Consider the following 19,508-nt stretch of genomic DNA (forward strand, 5'->3'; position numbering starts at 1 on the left):
ACTATTTCCACTTCCTCCTTTATACACTTGTATACTTATTACTTATTTTTTTGGTTTGGTTACAGTGACCATGTATCACTTTGATAATGATCACAAACAAGATATCGCTCATTTTAAAGGTGGTGAAGGGTGTCAAATGTGTGAGAACCCTGGTTCAAAATGACATGCACGGATACCAAAATAGTTATGCAAAACTGAATCAGAAGAACTCCAATAATTTTAAGGTCTAAAGTACTCAAAAAACAAGAACAGGACTTAATTTCTAGATGCTCATATGCTGTAATACTATGCAACATTCACCAAACTTCATACATTTTCATAGAATGAGTAAATTCCAAGCTTAGAATCTCTTCAGAATGAGAACACGGCTCTCTTCCAGGAACAACCCAAAACAAAATCTGGTTTACCTCTCCCCATTTTCTGGATAATCAGATGGTGAAGCGAGATCTTCGGAGTCACGATTAACAGGAGAAAAGAGATTGCTGTTGTTAAGGTTTTTCAAAACCAACTTCTTGATGCTCTTCCTATAAACAGAGACCAAAAAAAAAAAAAAAAAAAAGAACTCAGGTGCACATAATCACATCACTGGCATTACCTTAAAAACCAGAGTCAAAAAGAGCACCCTCATTCAGCTCTTACATAAATAACAATGGCCAAAGAGGTTCAATTCACAGTCTTTAATATATAACCAGGACTTAAGGTCTCAAATATATTATACTCTGCTGTTTGGAAGAATATGCTAAGCACATTCAAAACAAAGTGGGGAATCCCCTTTGAAAACAGTCATCCTTCACTGAATCCTGAACACTTTATCCAGACACTTAGATAACCCATCATAGTATGTCTCATGTTTTGAGTAATTCTCTATATGTCTTCTCTTTAAACATTTTCTTCCTTTTTTGACAGTCAGGATTTATGACTGTCTCTTCATAGAACTTGGCATGCTGTCTTGAAGAAACAGAAAGGAAGTATTTGCTGACTAAATAAGATTTCTTTTAAAGTTGACAAGAAATAGGAGTAAAAACCCCTGATATTCAAATAATCACAAAATTTCAAATTTGCGTACAGAAGGTTTACTTAAGGCAAGAACGTCTGTGGTATATAAGCTTCAAACAAAGAACCATATGAAGAGATATTAATCAATCTTCACTTAAAAACTCACTGGATTAACTAATATGCTACACTCCCTCTTAAAAATAACAAACTGCAGGGGCGCCTGGTGGTTCAGTTGGTTAAGCTCTAGACTCTTGATTTCAGCTCAGGTCATGATCTAACAGTTCGTGAGTTCCAGCCCCACGTCAGGCTCTGTGCTGACAGTGTGGAGCCTTCTTGGGACTCACTCTCTCCTTCTCTCTCTGGCCCTCTTCCACTCTCTCTCCCAAATAAATAAACTGAAAAAAATAAAAATAAAAATACAAGTTGCAAGCAGTATATAAATAGCACTCATCTATTTATTTCTAATCTCAACAACTGAGTTATATGGTAACAACTGTCAGCAGCATTTGTTCTAAATGCGTGTATGCTATAGTCCTTATTATAATGGTGTCATTAAATATGTATTAAATAAGCCAATGAAATAGGCACTTGACAATAAAGAATTGTTATTTCCATGAAAGTTAAAACTTGCCTTCCTATTAATGGGTAACACAAACCAATCCTCCTAGAGAGACAATCAGAAAAGCTAGAGCTCTTTACAGGCATGGAAAGCTAACAAGATAGTAAAAAAGGACTGAACCAGCACCTGGAGGGACACTGGCACAGAGAGGTGTTATTATAACGGTGTCTGTTATTTACGATTGCTTTTCTCCTGGAGACTTTTCTTCTCTAAAATTTTGCTTTTTGATTTTAAGCGATTTCTACACCCCACATGGGGCTCAAACTCACAACCCTGAGATTAAGAGTTACATGCTCTTCCAACTGAGCCAGCCAGGAGCCCCTCCTTGGGACTTCTCTGATTCCAAGGGGAAGGTTAAGAGGTTGATGGTGTGCCTGACAGTTTTGAGGGACTAGAGAGATAGAGACTGGAGTCTGGAGCCACCAGGAGGTTAGGGGCACTAGTGAATGCCACTTATTCTGTGTTGGGACCTGGAAAGTCTTTACCTCTGGAGTTAAGAGAGAACTAAAAGTAAAAAGTATAAATCACAAGTTCAGTTCTGACTCATCTCAATAAGCACTTGTCATAAAAAAGCAAAAATTCTCTGTAAGTCAGTATCATTATCTTTTAACTCTAATTATTGCCTTAAGCAGTTGTGAAAATGACAGACATAAAATAATTTTTAAAAAAGACACAAAAGGAGACAAGATATTTCTTCAAAGAAGATGAATGGCCAATAAGCAAATAAGATGTTCAACATTACTAGTTATAAAGGAAATGCAAATTATAAGCACAAAATACCACTTCACACCCAGTAGAATGGTTATTATACACACACAAACAGAAAATACTAAGTGCTGACAAGCAAATGGAGAACATGAAAACATGCATTGCTGCTAAGAATGTAAAATGGTGTAGGTACTGTAGAAAACAGTTTGACAGTTCCTCAAAAGGTTAAATACAGAATGACCAAACAATTCCAATCCTAGATATACACCCCAAATAACTGAAAACAGATACTTGTACACCAATGTTCATAACAGCACTATTCACATAGCTAAAGTGTGGAATAACCCAAACATCGAACAACAGATGAATGGATAAACAAAATGTGGCATATCCATACAACAGAATATTCAGCCTTAAAGCTTCAATGAAGCTTTGATACATGCTACAATATTATGAATATTAAAAACATTAAGCCAAGTAAAATAATCCAGACATGAAAAAAAATACTGTAGGAATCCCCTTATATAAGTATCTAAAATAGGCTAATTCATACAGACAGAAAGTAATACAGAGGTTAAAAGGGACTGAAAGGAGGAGGAGATACAGAATTATTGCATAACAGGTGCATTTTTCCTGTTTGGGATGATGAAAAAGTTCTAGAAATGGTTGTGATGGTTACACAATACTGTGAATGTACTTAATGCCACTGAATTGTACACTTATAAAATTTATCATTTTAACCATTTTTATTTATACTTTACAACAAGAATTATTAAGTAAAAAAAATAAGTAAAACACAAGTGATTCAGATGTACATTTGTAAACCCTGTTAAGTATTAAAATGGATAAATTTAGGGAACTGTAGATGTGTTCATTTTTTGTGATATTGGAAGTTAAGGAAATAAAGTAACCAAACTAAAAAAAAAAAAAAAAAAAAAAAAAGGAAAAAAGGAAAAATCAGTATGAATATTGAAGACCCAAATGATTAGCAAGCTTAGCCTAATTTAAGACCATACCCCAACAACTATCTTTTCTCTTTCTTTTTTTAAATTTATTTATTTATTTTGAGAGAGATTGTGTGTGGGAGGGGCAGAGAGAGAGACAGAGAGAAAATCCCAAGTAGACTCCACACTGTCAGCACAAAGCCCGATGCAAGGCTCAAACCCATGAACCATGAGACAATGACCCGAGGTGAAATCAAGAAGCAGACGCTTAACCAACTGAACCACCCAGATGCTCCTATAGTTTTGTCAAATACACATGGAATATTAAAAAAACTAGCCATATGTTGGGATCATAAAAGCAAGCCACAAATTTCAGAGAATCAAAATCACCTGGAGTACCTTTTTTGAACATAAACTAGAAATCACTAACAAAACAATCGCTTAAAAGTCTCCATGTTAAGAATTCATATTCATATAATCCAAGGCTCAAAATACCTCCCCCATGAAACTTAGAAGCATTTGATTCGTATGTAATTATTACCTGGATGATAAAGAGTACTCCATATCAAAACTTAGAGAACACAAATATAGCTGAACTAAAAGGAAATTTATATCTTTAAATACATGTATTTGGAAAGAAGAAAAGCTGAAAATCAAAAAACTAAGCGTCTATTGTAAAAAGGACAGGAAATTAAATACCAAAAAAAAGGGGGGAGGAAGAAAGGAAGGAACTGAAGACAAAATGAAAGTAAACATTAGTGAAAATATAAATAAAAGTTTATAAAATAGAAAACAATCACAGAATCGGGAGCATCAATAAAAGTCAGAAGTTAGTTCTTTGAAATCAGTAAAATTGGTAGATCCATGACCAGACTGAGAACACACACACACACACACACACACACACACACACACATACAAATCTTTGTCAGAAATGAAAATGGGGATATCCCCATAGATTCGACTGAAATGAAGAAGATAGTAAGGATACTTTTTAACAACTTTATGCCAATGAATTTAACATTTTAGTTGAAATGAACAAACGTTATAAAAACATAACTTGCCAAAGGTGACTCAAAAAATAAAAAAGCTCAATACCCTATTAACTTTTATATAAGTTAATAATTAAGAAAAAAACCAAAACCAAGCCTTACTACAAAAAAAACTTCAGGCCCATATACCTTCACTAGTGCTCTATATTTAATATAAACAAAACCCAAAAAGGTCTATCTTACATAAACTTGTCCAGACAACAGAAGGAGGAAATACTCTCCAATTTGTTTAAAAGGTCAGCAAAAACTTTATACTAAAATTAGGTAAGAGGGGCACCCAAGTGGCTCAGTCAGTTAAGCGTCTGACTTTGGCTCAGGTCATGATCTCCTGGTTTGCGTTAGGCTCTGTGCTGAGAGGCTGGAGCCTGCTTCGGATTCGGTTTCTCCCTCTCTCTCTGCCCCTCCCCTACTTGTTCTCGTTCTCTCTCTCGTTCTCTCTCTCTCTCTCTCTTTCTCTCTCTCTCAGAAATAAATAAAAACATTTGAAAAAAAAACATGTAGGAAAGGAAAATTCAAGCCAATCTAAGTCATTAACACAGATGGCAAGAAATCCTGGACAAAATTTTACACAGTGAATCCTAATAAGCAAAGAAATTATCAAACACTATCAGAGCCTATGTGCAAAGAACTTCTCCTGAACACCCCGCTTTTGCTGGCCAAGATGGGACAACTTGACAATCATAAAAAAACACCAGCTACAGCAGACTGAAACACAGCAACCAGGGTGGGGAGACTGATTAAATATTTCACATGAAGAACATACTTTCAACTAGAAGATAAGGAACCAAACATAAAACATAAAAACAGTGCCAGGCAAAAGTGAAGAGGACTGAGACCAGAAATATGAAGTTAGGTACAAAGAACAGAGTATAGCAAAACTAATTTGGGAAAGCAAAACTATGTGACTTCAAAGACTAAGTTTATTTCAACAATGAAATACTTCATAAGTAAAAACAAATGACAGATTCATGTATATTCTGCCACAGTTAAGTCACTGCTCTCAACTGGCTTATAGGAATATAGCTAGAAAGGTATGTAGTAATAAAATTGATTTTTTTAAAAGATTTATGTTTTTAATTAAAAAAATTTTTTTTAACATTTATTCATTTTTGAGAGAGAGGGAGGGAGGGAGGGAGGGAGAGAGAGAGAGAGAGAGAGAGAGAGAGAAAGAGAGGCACAAATGGGGCATGGGCAGAGACAGAGGGAGACACAGAATCAGAAGCAGGTTCCAGGCTCTGAGTTGTCAGCACAGAGCCCAATGCAGGGGCTTGAACCCATGAACCTTGAGTTCACAAGCTGAGCTGAAATTAGACGCTCAACCAACGGAGCCACCCAAGCATTCCTTTCTTTTTTTTCTTTTTTTGAGAGAGAGTGCACACATGCACAAGCTGGGGAGGGGCACAGAGAGGAGGACAGAGGGTCTGAACCGGGCTCCATGCTGGCAGCAGAGAGCCATATGTGGAGCTCAAACTCACTAATGGTGAGATCATGACTTGAGCCAAAGTCAGCTGCTTAACTGACTGAGCCACCCAGGCACCCCAAAATTGACTTTCATACATTGAACTTGTATCCCACAAACCTTGCCACATTTATTAGTTCATAGCTAACGTACAGTAAACTCCACATACTAAATTGTACAATTTGATAAGTTTTGACATCTGTGTACACCAGAGAAACCATTATCATAATCCAGAAAAACACAGTCACCATACCCAAAAGTTTCCTTGTACTCCTTGTAATCTCTCCTTCCTACCATCGCCATAACGACGACTTGCATCTTCTAGTATTTTATGTAAATGGAGGGGGGAAAAAAACCCTGATTTGGCAAATACAGGATAGAATACCATTAATTCAAGTAAGTTATGTTTAAAACAAATATTCAAAATAATACTGGAAAATAAAACTCTTATCTAGGGGTGCCTGGGTGTCTCAATCGGTTAAGCGTCCAACTTCGGTTCAGGTCATGATCTCACAGTTAGTGGGTTTGAGTCCCACGTTGGGCTCTGTGCTGACAGCTTGGAGCCTGGAGCCTGCTTCAGATTCTGTGTCTCCCTCTCTCTTTGCCCATCCCCCACTTGCGCTCTCTCTTTCTCTCTCAAAATAATAAATAAACCTTAAAAAAAATTAAGCAAAACTGTTACTTGAAAAAAAAAACAAACATAGGCATATTTAAACCAGAAACACAGCAAAATATTCCCTCTGACAGTCCTCCCTAACCCTCTTCAGTTTATTTATTTTTAACGTACTCTCTATGCCCAACATGGGGCTCGAACTCACAACCTGGAGATCAAGAGTTCTATGCTCCACCAAGTCAGCCAGGTGCCCCTCCATCCTCAATTTAAATAACACATCTTCAGAGCAGCTTTCTTTCATCATGCTATTAGTCTCTCCTACAGTGGCAATCTCTGCTTCTTTCTGTCATTTGTCTCACTTGTGATTACTGTCAACATCTCTCTCCCCTCACAGATTATGAATTGGGTGACAGAGGAATGAATTTTGTTCTTAGTTGCATTCCCAGTGCCCATCACACTTGGCATTTAGTAGTTACTTGATATATGTTTGTTGAATGAAGGAACGTACACGTGAATTAAAGAATATTTTCAGAGCGCCTGGGTGGCTCAGTCAGTTAAGTGTCTGACTTCGTCTCAGGTCATGATCTCGCGGTTACTAGGTTTGAGCCCTGCATCAGACTCTGTGCTGACAGCTCAGAGCCTGGAGCCTGCTTTGGATTCTGTGTCTCCCTCTCTCTCTGCCCCTCCCCAGCTCACGCACGTGTGCGCTCTCTCTCTCTCTCTCTGAAAAATAAACATTAAAAAAAAATTTTTATTTATTTATTTATTTTTTTTAATATATGAAATTTACTGTCAAATTGGTTTCCATACAACACCCAGTGCTCATCCCAAAAGGTTCCCTCCTCAATACCCATCACCCACCCTGCCCTCCCTCCCACCCTGCCCTCCCTCCCACCCCCCATCAACCCTCAGTTTGTTCTCAGTTTTTAACAGTCTCTTATGCTTTGGCTCTCTCCCACTCTAACCTCAAAAAAAAATTTTTTTTTAAAGAGTATTTTCAAATTTTTGTCACTCAGAATAAATATAATTACTGGCTTGCTCTATAGTAAATTCCTCTGACTAGAATGAAAAGGCAAAAGGAAAAAGATGTGGCACTGAAAAGGTTCTCACACCGTTAATCTATCAAATTCATCTTTCAGAGCAGAGTGCTGTTCTAGTGGCGGCCATACTTATAAAGTCCTTCATTAATCTTTTACCATCTGTGGTATTATATGGCAACTGTTTACAGAGTTATAAAGTGGTAGCCCAAGGTTTGGTTTAGGAAGTGAACAGTAGCATCTGCCATTTCCTTTAGATAGTTAAATACAGTTAATACTACATTCTAGATTCTAACAACTCAATCATGGAAAGCTGACAGCATAAACTAGAAAGACCTTTATGATCTCCATCCCCTTATTCCTTGGCTTAGAATATTTCCACCTCTAAGACCCTTCCCCATAACTGGCATAAGAGTGAAGTTGTGGGATTCTATGCTATTATTTAGCTCCCTTTATGCCTAAGATGCATTCAGATGTTCAACATTCATTGATTACTTACTAAGTAACAAGAACTATTTCAGGCACTTTAAATGACAGAACAAAACAAGGGTACCTACCTATATAGAACTCATGTTCTAGAGCGAGAGAACAGAAAGAAAACTAAAAATAAATTACATATTAGAAGGTATGAGAAAGAAAGAAAAAGACGGATGAGAAGAATGTGGGGGGAATGCTGACAAGAGAAAAGATGAGTGCGATTTTCAATAGACTGGTCAAAGTAATCTTCATTGAGGGGACATGTGACTAAACACTGAGGGTTAACTATAAGGATTTATCGGAAGAAGTGTTTCAGTGCAAAAAGAACAAGCAGGGCAAAGATTGAAAGGCAACACATGGCTTTTCTGTCCTAACAGTGGCAAGGAGGCAGTAAAATTAGAGTGGAGTAGACAATGGAGAGTAGTAGTAGTCGCATTCATACAGGTAATGGAAGGTCAGATCTTAACAGTACCTTACACAGCATTGCACAGAATTTGGCTTTTACTCTGAGTAAAAAATCAATCACCACACAGTTTTGAAGAGAAGAGTGACATGATATGACTTAACACTTCAAATAGCTCTCTAGCTACATTCAGAATAGAATGCAGGAGGGTAAGGGTAAAAGCTGAAAGATCAGGAGAATATTGTAATAATTCAGTGAAGAGATGATGATGGCTTGGATCAGGGTAGTAGAGTGGTAGTAGAGTGGTTAATAATTGGTCAGATGCTGGGTAATCTTTGTAGGTACAACAAAGAAGATTTGCTGATGGTTTAGATGTGGGACATATGAAAGAAGTAAAGGATTCCAAAGTCTCTGGCCTGAGCAGCTAGGACAGAAATGCAATTATCTGATAGAAGTTTGGATGTAACAGGTTTGAGGTGGAAGATGAGGAGTTCAGTGTTGAAAACGTTAATTTTGAAATAAATATCTTTTAGACATCCAAGTGGAGATGTTGAGTAGGGCTGGATATAAAAATCCGGAGTTTGGGAGAGAGGTCGGGAGTGGAGATAGAAGTTTGGGAATCATCAGACTATAAATGACATACAAAGCTATGAAACTAAATTAAATCACTCTGAGACAGTAAAGAAAATGTGATCAAGAACTGAGCTCAGGGGCATTCCAATTTTAAGAGGTTGAGTAGAGGAGGAACCAGCCAAGGAGACAGAGGGCAACCAGTATAGTAGGAAGAAAACTAGGCAAGTGTGGGGTTCCGGAAGTCAATTAAAAGTCAATTAAAGAATCAAGGAAGGAGGGTCCCTGGGTGGCTCAGTCAGTTAGGCACCTGACTTCAGCTCAGGTCATGATCTCATGGTTTGTGAGCACGAGCCCCACATGGGGGGAGCACCAGCCTCGCCTCTCTCTCTGTCTCTCTCTGCCCCTCACTCACTTGTGCCCTCTCTCTCTCTCAAAAAAACAAAAAAAAAAACAAAAAAAAAAAAAAACAAAGGAAGGAGAGATGAATCGTGTAAAATATTTCTAATACATTAAGACAGTTGAGAGCAGTAACATAGAAGTGGGAGCCAAGAAGGGGATATGGGTGGTATTACCAGCAAAATGTGTACCTTCCCACCCTAATCTTTTCCATGCCAAACAAATTGCTAAATGCTGACACATAAACATGAATCATACACAGTCCCTGCCTTCAAAATAATCCAATGATATGCTAAGAACTGTATGAAAATGGACTTTCCATCTTTTCTGAAGCAGTAGCCCACCATATTTTTAAGGAAAGAGTAATTTTTTTTAACTTAGTAACATTCATAAAGAGCTGCACGTGATGAATTTCCACTTTTTCTCCACAGCTTAAAAAAAAAAAAAAGGCCAAAACCACACTCTTCTGATTAAAGTACTTGCTGTTAAAAAAGCATCTGTAGGGGCCCCTGGGTGGCTCAGTCGGTTAAGCGTCCGACTTCGGCTCAGGTCACGATCTCGCGGTATGTGAGTTCAAGCCCCGAGTCGGGCTCTGTGCTGACTGCTCAGAGCCTGGAGCCTGTTTCAGATTCTGTGTCTCCCTCTCTCTCTGACCCTCCCCCATTCGTGCTCTGTCTCTCTCTGTCTCAAAAATAAATAAACGTTAAAAAAAAAAAATTAAAAAAAAAAAAAAAAAAAAAAGCATCTGTAGGGGCACCTGGGTGGCTCAGCCAGTTAAACAGCTGACTTGAGATCTCGCAGTTCGTGGGATCAAGCCCTATGTGAGGCTCTGCACTGGCAGCGTAGAGCCTGCTTGGGATTCTCTCTCTCTGCCCCTCCTCTGTCTCTCTCTAAATAAATAAACTTAAAAAACAAAAACAAAAAACAAAACAAAACCTGTGTAGAAGCACCTGGCTGGCTCTGTCAGAGAAACATGCGACTCTTGAACTCGGGGTCATGAGTTAAGTCCCATGTGGGGTGTAGATATTACTTAAATAAATAAAATAAAAAAAAAAAAAAAAAAAAAGCCAGAGTATGCATCTGTTTGTCCAACTATGTATCTAGAAAAATAATGCAGAAATGAAATGCTCTGAAATTACATTTCCAAATGTTAACTACTGGTAACAATTTGCTATGTATTTTTCATTTTATTTCCATGTTCATGTTAGCACTCTAGGGCATATTTGCTCTACTGCATAATTTAAATCTAATTTTAAATGTTTACCAACAGCTCTTCTACATACTTTGTGTATTTTTTCCTATGTAATTATTATTGGTTCAATACCTGTATGTACGGAAATATAAAAATATGTAGAGAGCTTCTTCTTAATTGGTTTGGCCAATTTAAGTTTTAAGAAAAAAGTACCTTCTGATTAAAAATAAAATTATGCAAGGACTAAATTCTCAAAACAAAAAAACATGCATATGTAAAACTAGAAGCATATTAATCTAAATATTTTTATGTTAACCATGGTCACCCTTAGGAATGATCAGGTCACTTTTATTATCTGTAATGTTCTCTATTTTTCAAATTAAAAACAAAAACCTAAACACAACATTTCTATTACATTCAGGTAAATAATTATATATTATTTTGTACTTAGTTTAAATTAATATTCACACTTAATTTATGCTGACAAAAGTAAACTCACTTAGGCATGAATGCTCCATTGGCTAAGGATGGCTCATCATCATCCAGCCCATCAAACAGATGGGACTTCGCTGTGCCTGTTGTCTGTAAAGCCTTTGGTCGAACTCTGGTGGCAGGACGGGGTGTTAGTTTATAATGAGTGGGTGTAGTGAGAGCCTTCTGGGCTGCTGGATTTGTTGGTTTCAATCTCTGAAAAACAAAACCATCAAGGACAGTTCTAGTTTAATTCAAAGGCATTGTTTTGGCCTTAAAAAACCTGTAAGAATAGAGTTCAAATCTCCTATCTGCCAGTCACCCAACTAGATACCTCTGTTTATTTTTCAACTAAACCAAAAATGTCACACTTCAAAATAAACTGAGATGTGCCCATGAATTGCTATTCAACTTCCACGCAATCCAAATCACTCTGAAAAAATAATAGCTTTCATTTATTCATCATTTAGTAAACACTGCTAATTGCCATGAGTCAAACACTAAGCACTCACAATAAAAATCACTTCCCCTGACTTTTGAGGAAATTACAAGTTAGTGGAAGAGACACAACTAAATTAAGACTTCAGGGATGCCTGGGTGGCTCAATCGGTTAAGCGTCTGACCTAAGCTCAGGGCATAATCTCGCAGTCTGTGAGTCTGAGCCCCGTGCTGAGCCTGTAGCCTGCTTCAGATTCTGTGTCTCCCGCTCTCTCTCTGCCCCTCCCCAGCTTGTGCGCGCACACTCTTTCAAAAACTAAATAAACATTAAATTAAACAAACAAAAAAAACCATTTCAAGTTGATTTCGATGGCACCTTTATTATGCTTCTATAGCATCTTCGGGATGTTTTATATTTGTTTTCCTAAACATTATACATGGGATTATACAACCACTTGAAACAACAATGTCTAACATATAAAACCTGTCACAATTTATTGTTCTCTTTACAGTGTAAACTGTTTGCACCAGTGTGAAACTGTCTGCAACAGTGAACCTTCCTAGATACTTTTTGTGATATTTCATAATTGTGTGCCTTTGCTTGGAATGTCTTGACTTAGACCTACCAACTTCTACATACATACTCAAAAAAAGTTAAATGTGACCTCTTTTGCAAAGCCTTATCAAACTTTAAATACTCTTCTTTAACATAAAATTTACCATTTTAATGCATACAATCCAGTGGGTTTTAGTATATTTAATAAGTTGTGCAAGAACCACCAATATCTAAGTCCAAAACATTCCCCTCACCCCAAAAAGAAATGCTGTGCCTCCCGATTCCAGCCCTTAAAACTGAGCAAACATGAATCTATTCTGTCTGTATAAATTTGCCTATTCTAGGCATTTTATATAAATGGAATCATGTGGCCTCTTGTGTCCGGTTTATTTCACCTAGCATGTTTTCAAGGTCCATCCATGTCATACATAGTATGTATCAGTACTTCATTCTTTTTATGACTGAATGATATTCATCATATAGATCTACAACATTTTGTTTATCCATTCATCAGCTGACTGTATATACTATATTGAGCTTGAGTAAATTTAAACACCTTAACAGATCTGATCTTCCTCACTAAATAGCAAGTTCTCAGAGAATAAGTTCTTGCTTTCATTTTGTATCCTCAGTACTGAACACAGTGACCAGCACATGTTTAGGCCTAAAATTATGCTGCGCCACTAACACACAATGTTCATCTAAGCACAACTTACATTTACACAGCGTGTTAAAAAGCACTTTAAGTTCCTATCTTCTCATTATATCTAGTTACAAGGTTAATTCAAGGGGCGCCTGGGTGGCTCAGTTGGTTGAGTGTCCAACTTCAGCTCAGGTCATGATCTCACAGTCCCTGAGTTCGAGCCCTGCGTCAGGGTCTGTGCTGATGGCTCAGAGCCTGGAGCCTGCTTCAGATTCTGTCTCCCTCTCTCTCTGCCCCTAACCCACTCGTGCTCTGTCTCTCTCTGTCCCCAAAATAAATAAAAACATTTAAAAAAAAAAATTAAAAAAAAAAAACGAAACAAGGTTAATTCAATAGCCAGCTGAGGGAGAAATAAGATGACAGAAATGATTGAAGAGCTATAGACTGATCAACTTACTATAAGTCAGGTATGCATCATCTCATTTAATTCTGAACACTAAACAGTATTACCATTCCCATTTTACAGATGAGGAAACACATTCAGAGGCAAAATAACATGCTCAAGGTCTCATCAGTTGTACATGGTAACACAATGATCAAACAGACCAAAGACTACTTTTAACACCACACCACAGTGAGCAAAAGATTATTTCTTTGACACTAGAGCATAAAAGATTAAGACAAAGTTAACTGCAGAAACCAGGAGAAAAGATATTGATGTGTCACTTAACAGCATTATTTTAGGAAAATCAGCCTCTCTGAGGCTTATGTTTGCTCAACTATAAAATGGGAGTAATAATACATGCCTTAATTCAGAGCTATTGAAAGTCTCAGCCCTCATCTCCACTCCAGTGTTCATTTCACTGCCATGCTGCCCTCCAGATAATAATAATTCCAAACATGATCTTTTGCCCAGAAAAAAGCATAATGTGTCTTAAAAACTTAACTACACCTAGCTTTGCTTAGGCTACATATGTAAGAAATTACATTCTACACAGCTAGTTTCTCCTAACCTGAGAATAAACTTTATAAAAGCATCCTTAAATTTACCTCTTCTTTCTTTTTAGGGTCTGACATGGGATTCCGGAAGAGAGGAGAATCTCCAAAAGGTGAGTATGTTAGACTATTGATATGCTGCTGGAGAACAGCTTGCTGGGCAGCAGAAGCATTGGGATCTGTCAAAGCTTTTTTAAAAAAAGAAAAGAAAAAGCAAGATTATCAGTCCAAGGATCCAATGCATTTATAGCAAGAGAACACAATCGTTTTGGAAACACCTTCAAAACATTCAGACTCACTCAACAGCATTATTGGTGGGAAGCAGAGGAGCAAACTGTGAAGAAAACCAACAATCAAACTAATGGGTCAAAGATATGAAGAGACATTTCATAAGAGATAACACACAAAAATTTTTACTTAAGTGTTCACTGTCAATAATCAATGAAATAAAATTTAAAACAACCCTGAAAAAATATATTATAGCTATGTCATTATCTATCAGTGCCACAGCTGTATAGAGTTACAGTCTTTGACTTCTAGAAACATTACAAATTGGTTTACTCTGTCTAAAAGAAACGGTATGACAGTACATAAAACAAGTACTGTTTTTATGCTTTTTAACCTACTTGTTTCCATCATGGAAATTTAACCCAAGGACTTCATTAAACTAGAAACAAAATAAAGAGATGTTTGTAAGTGATGAATATTATCTGTTATAGTTAAGACTTGGGAATAACCTATGTCCAACATTAACAGCTGTAAAAATCATGACACATCAACATGGTGGGTTAAGTAGTTATTAAAAATAATGACAATGTGTTTCACTGTGGAAATAAGGAAACATCTTTGATTTAATAAGTAAAAATTGCAGAATAACTAAGACTAGAGGAAGAAAGTAGCATATAAAAAATGAAGATAGTTGCTAAGGTGTCCTTATGTTTATTATTTACATTTAATATTCCTATTACATTCAAGTAAATTGAAAGAAAAAGTATCACTCCAATTAATCTAATTTTCTAAGTGTAAAAACATGTCATTAGTCACAGAGAATTGAGGGAACAGACAAGGAATGATAATCTATAATCATACACAGTAAAAACAAAACAAACCCCACAACTATCGGTACTATATCTTGATTGATGAAGAAACTGCTTTACAAAATTAGTATTTTCAAAAATACTGATAAAAAGTCAAATCATACTTAAGTCATCTTAGAGATAAAAATACTTTTTTCCTTTATAAATGTTTAAAATACAGCTAACACCAAAATATATTAGGTAATCCACATTAAAGAAGTGCCACAGACAAAACATTTGGAGAATTTTAGTACTCATAATAGAGGAAAAAACCACAGCAGCAGCAGCAACAACAAATCCAGGACAGCTAAAGCTAAATTGATGAAAAAGGGGTAGATCCACCTTAGTCAAATTAAGCTTTTTTAAAATCAGATTTATCAATTAAATACTAAAACACTGTATACTAATATATCAGTAGAGAATGCAAGTTTGCTCAAGACTGTGAAACCCAGAGGAGATGTCCATTTTAAGAGCATATAATAAATCATCTGTACTGGAAAGTTCCTAAATCCAATTTAAGACCATCAGCAGGGAAAAGATTTAGAAAAGCAGTTTTGGTACACAGTACCACACAATAACAGCACAGTGTTATTCTGTGGACTATTCAAGGAAATTCAAGAAAACCTGGATGTTTTTAAAAGAACTCTAGGGGCGCCTGGGTGGCTCAGTCGGTTAAGCGTCCGACTTCGGCTCAGGTCATGATCTCGCGGTTCGTGAGTTCAAGCCCCGCGTCGGGCTCTGTGCTGACAGCTCAGAGCCTGGAGCCTGTTTCAGATTCTGTGTCTCTCTCTCTCTCTCTCTCTCTCTGACCCTCCCCCGTTCATGCTCTGTCTCTGTCTCCAAAATAAATAAATGTTAAAAAAAAAAAAAAAAATTAAATAAATAAATAAATAAATGTTAAAAAAAATTTAAAAGAACTCTAATATTCACTAGTCAAGTTTGGTATTTGACAGCCAATTATCCATTAAAAATAATGTTGACCTGCACCAGCTCATCCCATCATTAACAAGTATAATAATTCACCCCACCTGGGCTTACTCAAAAGAGTAAGAACTCCTTTAACAAATCTAAACATAATTAGGAAAGTGTGTGAGGATATTTTTATTTTTGTAGGTTTAAATATGAAATCTTCTCTAAGTTAACTGTATGATTTACATATACAGACAAGAGAGCTAATATGTTACCAAAAATAAGAGAACTCGCAAGCATGTAAGCATTTGTTAAGCTACCATTTGTGTTATAAATATTCAATTCTGGTCACAATAATTTGACAACATACTGAGAAGACTCATCATGACCAAATGATTAAAGGGATAGGAAAAGGTATAAAATCAAAGTCTGAGAATAGAAAAAACTGATGATATTTTACCTTGAAGAAAGACAACAGGGTTACTGCAAGAAAAACTGTTAACAAACTGGTTTGCTTAGCTTAGAACCACTGAGTGGAAATTCTATGGAGGCATGTTTTGATTTCTAAACAACCTGAACAAAACAATGGACTAGACTGATTTGGAAAACTGTAACTGAGGGACTCCCACCGTTAAGAGTGGACTCAGACTCATATAAACTCTAAAGCACCTTACAGTTAGTGTCCTGTGATGCAAAGATGTAGATTCTAAAAGTCAACATAGCTACTTTTAAGTTTGTGGTATGTAACTATACTATTAAATGCTTGTGTGAGGACCTTTTAATTGATTTTAGAAGATGGATTATCAAAAACCATTCAAAACACAGTACTATCCAAGTAAAAATGGCAGGTTACAAATATGTATGGTACCCTTTCTAGTGAAAACAACTAAAACTAAGGAAAAGAAATAAAACTGAAAATATGACTTTTAATGATAAAGCTGATTTTTTTTTTTTTAAAGGGAGAAAGAAGAGTGCCTGCACACACAAGTGGGGTAGGGGCAGAGGGAGAAGGAGAATCTTAAGCAGGCTCCACACCCAGCACAGAGCATGACATGGGGATCTCACAACTGTGAAATCACAACCTGAGCTAAAATCAAGAGTCAGATGCTTAACCAAAAGAGGCACGCAGGCACCCTATTTTTTTAAAGTTTGTATTTATTTTGAGAGAGCAAGTACACGTGCATGCATGGGGGAGGGACAGAGGGAAGAGAAGGAGAGAATACCAAGCAGACTCCCTGCTGCCAGTGCAAAGCCTGATGCGGGTCTCAAACCCATGAACTGTGAGATCATGGCCTGAGCCAAAACAGGGTCAGACGCTTAACTGACTGAGCCACCAGGCACCTGGATGTCAACTGGAATTCTAATTCACCTCCACTCCTTCCAAAGATCTAAGTAAAATCTATGTTTAAAACAAATTAAAATGTATCTATATAACCCACAACGACAAAGAATGGGAAGTAACAAATGAGCATTTGAGAAAATATAACAAATTTCTAGGGGAAAGAAGTGGACAGAGGAGTGACAAAGCAGGATACAGCGAACTACGTTTAGAGTACATTCATAAGGGATTACAGCCCAACGTAGAGCTTATCTGCCCTGGAGAATCCCAGAAAGATTAGGGATTCAATGAAACCAAGTTTGATGAAGTGAGACTGAAAGCAGGAGAGATAAATCAACGTAAAGTACATGTACAAAACACCTATACCTTCATCCTCCTAATCCCTGATGCTTAACAGATAAGCCAAACATCAGAGAGTGTGCCTCTGATGAAACAAAGTTAATACTTGGAAAGAACAAGGGCAACTAGTTTCAGTACTTGCATCATCCCAGAGCTAAGAATGTGGCATTCTAACCATCAGAGGACCCTTGGACAATAGCTGGTTTCTGGACTACGCACCTTAAAGTGAAGCTTACTGGTAAACAAGCTCTACCCATATACATAAGTTGCCAATAAGCTTTTTATTATTTTATTCTTAAATGGTAAGGATCAAGGAGCATTAAAGAATAAGACCAAAGCAAAAATAACCCTGAAGAGATAAGGCACAGAAGAGTCCTAAAAAAATTTTAATGCCAATTAACAAATTCAAAGTTTTAGGAAATAACGGCATCTAAGAACAGGATACTTAAAAAAAAGAAGTTTCGAAGAATGAGAAAGAATTCATGTAAGTTAAAAATAAAAATTCAGGATGCCTGGGTGGCTCAGTCAATTAAGTGTCTGACTCTTGACTTAGCTCAGGTCATTATCTCATGGTTATTGAGATCAAGCCCCCCATCGGGCTCTGCACTGACAGCACAGAGCCTGCTTGGCATTCTCTCTCTCTCTGCCCCTCACACTCTCTTTGTCTCTCTCAAAATAAATAAAATGATTTAGAAGAAAGTAAAAAATCTAAAAAAATAGAAACACAGTTTAAAAATCAAGCATTAACGTAGAGGGGCGCCTGGGTGGTTAAGTCGATTGTGCGTCTGACTCTTGATTTTGGCAGTCATGATCGGGCTCCTCACTGAGCATGGAGCCTGCTTAAGATTCTCTCTCTCTGCCCTTATAACCAGCTCATGCGCTCTCTCTCTTTAAAAAAAAGAAAAAGAAAAAAATTAAGCATTAAGATAGAAAAGGTATAAGCAATTGAGTGAAATTTCCGAACAAAGAGACAATCCTAAGTCCTTGTGGGGAATGGAACAAGTCTCAAGAATCAGAAAGGCATTAGACTTCTCAACAAATAATGGTTAATGAAAGGAATATAGTCCAAGTTCTGAGGATAAATTATTTTCACAGCAGAATTCCATAATATTAAAGCGTGAGGAACAAAAAAGGTTCTGTACTGTCAGAATTGTTAAGTGATCAAAGTTTATCTTTCATATGTAATTTACTTAAAAATACATTCCAGGAAATAAAGAGGAAAACCCTACATTCAGGACAGAACAGTTCTCACTGAGTAAACTTGAAGGGGGTATCAGGAGCAATGCTAAAGGCCCAGGGAATAATCAGAGTTCATACTTCTGCAGGAGAACAGAGGGATCAAGGAATGATGTATTCAGAGTAAAAAAGAATTCTGAAACCTTCCTTAAGAATTTGGACTGGTTCAGAAGGTGATAAGGGCTGGTAATGCAAAGGTAAAAAAGAAATTCTAGGAGAAAGAAAAAGCTGTATGAGAAAGGTGTACTTGGCTGGGCAGCAGTGTTTTCATAGTTGTAATAAAATGCTACGCTCACATTAAAACTTTTAAATTATTCTTTAATCTAAGAAAAAAGTAATAACTATAGGACAGAATACATTATCAATGTTATCAATATGAAAATATAAACATGGCAAAAGAAGAGGAAAAAGAAGGGTGAGAAAAGGCACTAATACTCTTCCTTGACCAAGAGAACTCAAGAAATACTGTCTCACAGGTGACAGAATAAGAAAAACAATGTAGGGACACAGCTTAAATTTGCAAAAACCTTATCAAAATGTGGTACACGGGTCATGATAGTACAGGAGATGAACTTAATGGTAAAGAGACTTACTTTCATTCTGTCTCATTCATTCACTCAGTTACCCTATGTATGCCAGGTGGTATGTTTATTTCCAACAGAACAGCTTTCTTTTAAAAAGCTATTTAAGCTTAAAAAGTTCATTTTAAGTTAGAAAATAATAATAATAAAGGTGGTAGGCAGAGGGGGCAAAAACTGGGTAAGGGTGTTCAAATGAGTAAGTATGAAAAACACTTCAGTAGACAAAACTAAACTTAGGGAATTTAGTAATACAGCTATGTTAGAAATGAATAAAGAACACAGAGGATAAGTGAGCTAAATTTCTCATCTATTAATAAGCTAAATTAAAACTTAATAAAGCAAAACATATCAACATAAGCACATCGTTTAGAGATATGAACTTAACTATACACCAGGAAACAAAGTGACTGTAACAAAGTGGTTTCTTTGGGGGAGTAGGCCTGGGAGTGGGGAAG

The 19,508-nt window shown here is 36.8% G+C and overlaps 1 protein-coding gene across 7 annotated transcripts in view; it reads right to left on the reverse strand.

Annotated features, from left to right (window-relative positions):
- Positions 1–19,508, reverse strand: part of NUP98 (nucleoporin 98 and 96 precursor) — a 114,162-nt gene that overhangs the window by 52,561 nt on the left and 42,093 nt on the right. For all 7 annotated transcript variants that reach the window (XM_042905556.1, XM_042905557.1, XM_042905559.1 and 4 more), the window contains 3 exons: positions 13,628–13,761; positions 10,969–11,156; positions 408–524 (listed from right to left, as the gene is read on the reverse strand). In XM_042905556.1, coding sequence (XP_042761490.1) covers positions 408–524; positions 10,969–11,156; positions 13,628–13,761 — 439 coding nt within the window. The remainder of the gene's footprint in view (positions 1–407; positions 525–10,968; positions 11,157–13,627; positions 13,762–19,508) is intronic.

This window comes from Panthera leo, chromosome D1 (genome assembly GCF_018350215.1).
Source record: "Panthera leo isolate Ple1 chromosome D1, P.leo_Ple1_pat1.1, whole genome shotgun sequence".
In the NCBI taxonomy this organism is placed as follows: Eukaryota; Metazoa; Chordata; class Mammalia; order Carnivora; family Felidae; genus Panthera; species Panthera leo.